This window comes from Oryza sativa, chromosome 1 (assembly GCF_034140825.1).
Source record: "Oryza sativa Japonica Group chromosome 1, ASM3414082v1".
Taxonomy (NCBI): Eukaryota; Viridiplantae; Streptophyta; class Magnoliopsida; order Poales; family Poaceae; genus Oryza; species Oryza sativa.
The window spans coordinates 23,947,501-23,954,633 of NC_089035.1; the positions used below are offsets into that span (position 1 = coordinate 23,947,501).

Here is a 7,133-nt window from a genome sequence, read left to right on the forward strand (position 1 = left end):
AAAAATCCAATACGAGATTAGTAAAAGTTAGGAATAAAAAAAATCAAAATTAGGAAAAAAAAGAAAGGACAAGAAGAGTTAAAGTAGAATACAATTTAAAATTAAATATAATCAGTATTGAAATAAGAGTAAATATCAGAACCCAATAGTAGATGAATTAAATTCGGAATAAAAAATAAAATAAAATCTAAAATCAGGCAAATGAAAAAGAGAGTTAAAGTAGGAATACAATTTTGAAACAGCTGATGAAAATAAAAAATAAAAGTAACAAAAGAACACAATAAGAAAAATAAAATAAATTCTGAAATTGGTGATAAAAAAGTAAAGACCATTGAAAGAAAATACCATCTAAAACACATGACGAGATTAATTAAGTAACAGGGCTATAGAGGAACAGAGTGGTGGCGGTTGATGAGACATCTAAAAACTATTAATAAACCACCAAATAAAATCCTAATGACGATTAAAAGGAAGGACGACGAGCATGTCGTGAAGTAATCGGTCAAGGCGGTTGGCGAGACTTCTAGAAAGTAAAAAAATAAACCCCAATGAAAATCATATTTTATTTTTAAAATCTCAATTACAAAAAAAAAATGAGAGGCAGCGGGCGGGTCGTATAGGAGTACAATGGCAGCGCCGCTGATGGTTGGTGGGTCTTCTAGAAAGTAAAAAAATGAATTCCAATGATAGTTATGTTCGATTTTACAATCCCAATGAGAATAAAGAGTATGCGGCGGACGGGTCATAGAGGAGTATAGTGGCACCGTTTGATGGGATTTCTATAAATTATAAGAAAAAATGAAACCCAACGAGACAATAAACTCTAAAAAGTATAAGGTCTAATTTTTAAAGGTTTGGGCTTCTAAAAAGTAAAAAAATAAACCCCAATGATAATCATGTTTGATTTTAAAATCTCAATGACAATAAAGAAGGGCGGCAGCGGGCGAGCCGCAGAGGAGTATAGTGACAAAGTTGCTGACGTTTTGGCGGAATTCTAGAATGTAAAAAAAAAAACCTAAACGATAATTATGTTCGATTTTTAAAATAATACTCCCTCCATCCCATTTTAAATGCAGCCATAGTTTTTCGCACCTAATTTTGACCGTCTATCTTATTTGACAATTTTTTTTAAAAAAATTAAAAACATTAGTCATGAGTAAAGTACTATTCATGTTTTATCATCTCATAACAACAAAAATACTAATTATAAAAAATTCAAATAAGACGGACGATCAAAGTTGGGCGTGAAAACTTATGGTTGCAACTAAAATAGGACGGAGGGAGTAATGATAATAAAGAGAAGATGTAGTGGACGGTCATTGAGGAGTATAATGGAAGCGTTTGACGGGACTTCTAAAAATTACAAAAAAGAAGCCCAACTGGACAATAAACTCTAAAAACTATAACTTTTTAATCCAATTTTTAAAGGTTTCAAGGAGAATAAATAGAAACAATGGTGGATCGAGCAAGCTAATAAAGAATAATATGACAGAAGTAAACGGTAGCAACTGGTGTGACTTTTAAAAGCTATAAAATTATAAACACGAGGATGATAAGGTTTGTTCTTCTAAAATCTTAAGACAACGAGATAACTATTTAAGAAATTTTAAGTAAAATCATGTTAAAAAAATATAATTTTATATGGGTGCTAGCCTGATGCACCCTGAGTTCCTCTCGACACTCAAGGCTATTCTTGGCCCGATCTTTCGGTGAGTTGATGATAACTACGATTTGGAAGAAACGTTGACGACCCGACTACAACCGTACAAGACGTTGCGTTGCGCCTTAGCGATCGATACACCTCTCCGTGGGTTGTTGATCTTGCCGGTGCAAATCAACCTTATTCTTGCAAGCAAATCGAAGAAACAAGTAAGAACAAGATAAAAGCAATCTGAATTGCAAATAGGAGTTAAATACGAATGATAAGTTGGGGTTCCGAAGAACAAGCAGACGGACGGTCTAGCCGACACGCGCGCTGCAAGCAAGTAGCAATGGCTAAACTTTAATCTATCAAAACCCAAGAAACCCTGAAGGGGTACCTAACTATTTATAGAGGTGGGAGGATGACCAAGAGGGTCCAAGAGTCATGCTCCACCAGATTGGGGCGCACCCCACATGGGCCCCACATGGGCCAGGGTCCCAAACAAAGTTACAAGCCCATTGGCCCAATACAGGTAACGCATCACCTTGCTTCTGTGATTGCGGCCAAACGAGATAGAATTCCGAGATGAGGCTTGATCCGTTGGAAGGAGGACTTCGAGAGCTTTCCATCAAGTACTCACGGGCTCAAAACGGAGCACGTATGTAGATTTGGCGGCCGTTTGAATTCAGCAATGTAACACGTGGCCGAATCAGATTGCAGCACATGGAGGACTTGATCTTGATGTCTTCTTGTTGATTCATGATGTGAGCAATGGTCGTATCCATAGTAGCCATGGTCACATCATAGCCGCGCAATTGCGCGGGCCACCCAGCTAGTTAACTTATTAAAGGACTAGAAAAAGGAGCCTCCAAGTTCACTCTCACGGCCTAGAAATTCTTATATTAATCGGAGAAAAAGAAAAACAGAGTCCATATAAAAATACAATTTAGAAATAGTTGAAATTCGGATTAAAAAATAAGGAATATTGAAAGAGGAGAGTAGAGTCCAAATAGAAATACAATTAAGAAATAATAGAAATTCGGAATTAAAAATAAGGAATATTAGAAGTAGAGTATAGAGTCCATATAGAAATACAATTAAGAAATAATAGAAATTCGGAATTAAAAATAAGAAATATTATAAGTAGAGTATAGAGTCCGTATAGGAATTTAAAACTAACTAAAATTCGGAATAAACATAATAAAATTAAAAGTAGAGTTTAGAGTTTGTATAAAATACAATTTACAAATAACTAAAATTCGAAATAAAAAAACATGGGAAGAAGAGTCTAATGTCAATATATGAATACAATTTAGAAGTAACTGAAATTCGAAATTAAAAATTAAAGAATATTGAAAGATGAGTTTAGAGTCCACATAGAAATACAACTAGAAATAGCAAAAATTCAGAATTAAAAAAAATAATATTAGAAGAAGAGCCTAGAGTCTATATAGAAATACAATTTATAGATAACGAAAATTCGGAATTAAAAAAAAAGAAAAATTGAAAGACGAGTCTAGAGTTCATATAGGAATATAATTCACAAATAACTAAAATTTGATATTAAAAATAATTAATAACTAACACATAAATAAAATACAATTTGAATATTACACCTAAGTAGTTTCATAAAGTTAGTACAAAATTTAAAATCATGTTATGATTTTAATATATTTGAATAATACATTGAGAAAACATATATACTATTATATGAGAGAACCTATAATGATGCTAGCCGCGCAATATGCGCGGGCCACCATGCTAGTTACAGTTAATTAGGATTAATCAGAAGCCTAATGAAATACTCCCAAGTTAATCAAGAGAGAAACAATTACAGTTAATTAGGGTTAATCAGAAGCCTAATGAAATACTCCCAAGTTAATCAACAGATCCAAGGAGGACAGTTAGTTGGCACGAACATTCCATTTCAGTGGGCCCAGTGGTAGCCCATCAATGTCATGGGCCTTCGAGAAGCACTTTTCGGCCCACACTGAGACAGCTGGCACCGACCCCCTACTTCCGCTAGGTCTCTTCGTCTCCACTCCACTTCTCCGCCTTCTCGTCGGCGTCCGATCCCAAAACCCTCGCCGGCGGCATGGGCGACATCGTCCGGCAAATCCTGGGGTGGTTCCCCGGCCATCCCGCCTCCGGAAACGGCGCCACGCTTTCCGCCGCCGAGGGCTACGGCAGCGAGGACCGCGTCAGCGCGCTCCCCGACGACCTTCTCCGCAACATCGTCGCCCGCCTCCCCGTCAAGGACGCGGCTCGCACCGCGGCGCTCGCCTCCCGCTGGCGGCGCGTCTGGAGCTCCACGCCGCTCGTCCTCCGCGACGCCGATCTCCTCTTCTCCGCCGGCGAGGCCGCGGGCGTCGCGGCCGTCGGCCGCGCCCTCGCCGGTCACCCGGGCCCCTTCCGCGTCGTCCACATCGAGCACTGCATGTTCGCGTTCCACCGTCCCGAGCTCGCCGAGTGGGCGCGCCTCGTCGCCGCCAAGGGCGTGGAGGACCTCGTCTTCGTCAACATTCCCGTCCACTACTTCGATGTGCCCCTCCCCGCCGACATCCTCCGCTGCGCCGCTCTCCGCCGCCTCTTCATCGGCAACTGGAATTTCCCGGCCACCTCTGGCTTCCCCCGCGGCGCCGACGTCTTCCCCCACCTCCTGGAGCTCTACATTTGGAACACCGTCATGAGCGCCAGGGACCTCAACCATCTGCTCGCCTGCAGCCCAGTGCTGCAGAGCCTCGCGCTCGCCCTCAACAGCCATCCCAACCGCGTCCGCCTCTGCAGCCAGAGCCTCCAATGCGTGCTTCTTTTCTTGTCTAAGGCGGAGGAGGTCGCCGTGGTGGATGCCCCACTGCTGCAGCGCCTCGTTCTGTGGAAAATATCAACTTCTTATGATACAGATGATGAGTTGCCAGTAAAGATTAGGCTTGCTTGTGCACCGGAGCTACAGGTCCTGGGCTATCTGGAGCCAAGAGCTCACCAGCTGCAGATTGGCGAAACCATCATCAAGGTATACTACATCCTGTTACGCTGACAATGGATCCACATGTCTGGCTGATGCATGGATCTTTTGTATGGCCATAGAACAACTTTGCACTCATTTGTCAATGGTTTGTGATTCTCTCTTGCAGGCTGACACAAAGGTGATTCCAAGCTCCATGGTTCCGAGTATCAAGGTATTGGCCTTGAGGGTGAATTTTTGTGTGCAAGAGGAGATCGCTATGCTGGTCAGCTTCCTCAGATGCTTTCCCAATGTTGAAACACTGCACATCGAGGTGACTCCGCACACACTCATTCAGTTGGGATATTCGCATTCAGAACATCGATCACTAGCTACAATTGTAATTAATGCCACCTTCATGATCCATATGTAATCGGATTGTTCACTGGTTTTGCAGTCTGATATAGATGATGAGTTCACTGGCCAGCCCCATGCCAAGTTCTGGCAGGAGGTCTGTCCTGTTGAATGTATCAATTCACACGTCAAGAAGATTGTCTTTCATGATTTTCATGGGGACAAATGCGAGCTTGAATTCATCGATTTCATCGCCAGGACAGCACAGGAGCTTCAGGCTTTACTGCTTATGTTGACCAGTAAAACGTATGGTCCTGTTGTTGATGTGGATGAAGTGAACAGCCAATTGGGCGTCCTGTCATTTGCATCTGAAGAGTGCATAACGTCGCTGCTTGGGCCTAAAGTGCAGATGGTTCACATATTCCACAGATCATTGGATCTTTCTGTGGATGACCCTTTCCTCTGATGAACTTGAATGCGCTAGCTGGATAAATATTCCTTGATCTTTGCCTTATTATGGGAAACAGTTACCCTTATGTTGCAGTGTTGCCTAGTTAGGCACTCTCTTGTTGTTAATGTGCTTCCTCTGAGATAGGGCTAGTAGTTTCAATATTACTAAGTGGCTGTAAGCGTTTAAATTTGTAGTACTATGGTTTACTGCAAGGACCACTGTCCCATAATATCTCTATGGCAATAGTACTACGTACTTACATCTATATGCAGTTCATGTGACTTTCCGTTTCTAGCTGTGGCCTGATGCTGTTTGAGGTAATGGAGAACTGGTGACAGCTGAGATAATCTAATGATTGCTATCTTATCGTTTCCATGAGATAACACGCATAGGTAAGCAGGTTACAGACTCACTGGTCTTGCTGATTGTGTCTGCTGTACATTATCTGGTTCATGCATTGTCACACTGATAATCTCAGTCTGATTTCTTTTTCTGCAGGTGCATTGATCTTTTTCTTTGGCATACTTATGCAAAGCTGTGTTGATCAGCTTGCCTACGCATTTTGGTCTTTTTGATGTTAATTTCATGTTACGTTTTGTTATTATGTTATGGCAGTAAGGAAAAACAGTGCCTCTTTCCAAGTTACTGTCACTCTGATAATCTGAGTATGATTTCTTCTATTCTACTGCATATACTGTATAGTAATATTGGAAACTATTATGATCCCTCGAGGGGATGTCCTACCGTTTGCTTAAAAACCAAAAACTGAAAAAAATGACAACACTCATACAACGTATCTATACAACTCTATAATATCTATACAGGTCTTGTTGCAGCTTGCTAGGTGTTGGTTAGATGCCTGGGTGCTTCTCTAGCTTATAGTGTTTGCTTTGTTGCTGGTGTGTTTGGGTGGTCGTTGCGTGGCAACTGAACCTGTATGTCTCGCAAGCTGGCGTCCCCAGCGGCTGTGAAACTCTTTCAAGCTTTCAGCAAAGCCGTAGTTAGGCCTTTTCCTCCAAAACCTCAATGCCGCCTGTGTTTCATCATCAAGTGGTTTCTGTATTCTAATCGATTGTGCAGATACCTGCTAGTCAGGTACTGTATGGTTCACGCTGTCACTCTGATAATCTGAGCCTGATTTCTTCCACTGAATGTGCATTGTTCCTTTTTTTTCGCATACTTATGCAAAGCTGTACTTTTGTCCAACCGCTCTTTATTTTCACAGTATTTTTGACTGCTTTCATCAAGTGCAGAGGTTGGAGATGTATTACTCATTTTCCATTATCTAAAAAAAAGGTAGCTGTGGCTGGACCCATACTCTGAATATTGTACAAATAGAACTTAACTGCAACTTCTCGTTGACATATATAATTTATGACAAGTATATATAATTTTGCAGCACATATATTTGAGAGGTAGAAATGTTAGTTCAATTGTCCAGTAATACACAGCTAAACGGGACATCTTCCCAGAATAATTTTTTGATAGAACGATAACAAACTTCACACTGTCTAGGTGCCAGTTGGTTTGCGAAAAAAAAAATAAAAGATAGAACAATAACCAGTTGCACAAATCATAGGGTCATATGAACATGAAGGCGCCTCAAATTATGTAATTAAAGGGGCCATAACGAGCTGAATCAGATGGTGTCTCCTATAGTTCCATTTGTCGCAGTCATGGGAATACATCCAACTTTTCTGTATCACTAGCTACTACTGACCTCAGAAGTAGTTTCAATCCTC

General features: G+C 40.9%; 1 protein-coding gene across 1 annotated transcript; it reads left to right on the forward strand.

The window, feature by feature from the left end:
- The first annotated feature begins 3,687 nt into the window (after window positions 1-3,687).
- LOC4325955 (F-box/FBD/LRR-repeat protein At1g13570) lies at window positions 3,688-5,656 on the forward strand. Its single transcript, XM_015788711.3, has 3 exons — window positions 3,688-4,655; window positions 4,777-4,920; window positions 5,044-5,656. Exons 1-3 carry the CDS (start codon window positions 3,738-3,740, stop codon window positions 5,404-5,406), a joined length of 1,425 nt encoding a protein of 474 aa, XP_015644197.1. The 5' UTR covers window positions 3,688-3,737; the 3' UTR covers window positions 5,407-5,656.
- Window positions 5,657-7,133: the final 1,477 nt, after the last annotated feature.

What these genes read in the sequence shown, in the direction of transcription:
- LOC4325955 (XM_015788711.3), top strand. Translation starts at nt 3,738, where the DNA reads ATGGGCGACATCGTCCGGCAAATCCTGGGGTGGTTCCCCGGCCATCCC. An exon ending in TTGGCGAAACCATCATCAAG is followed by an intron (nt 4,656 to 4,776) that starts GTATACTACATC and finishes TCTCTCTTGCAG; the next exon opens with GCTGACACAAAGGTGATTCC. An exon ending in TTGAAACACTGCACATCGAG is followed by an intron (nt 4,921 to 5,043) that starts GTGACTCCGCAC and finishes CTGGTTTTGCAG; the next exon opens with TCTGATATAGATGATGAGTT.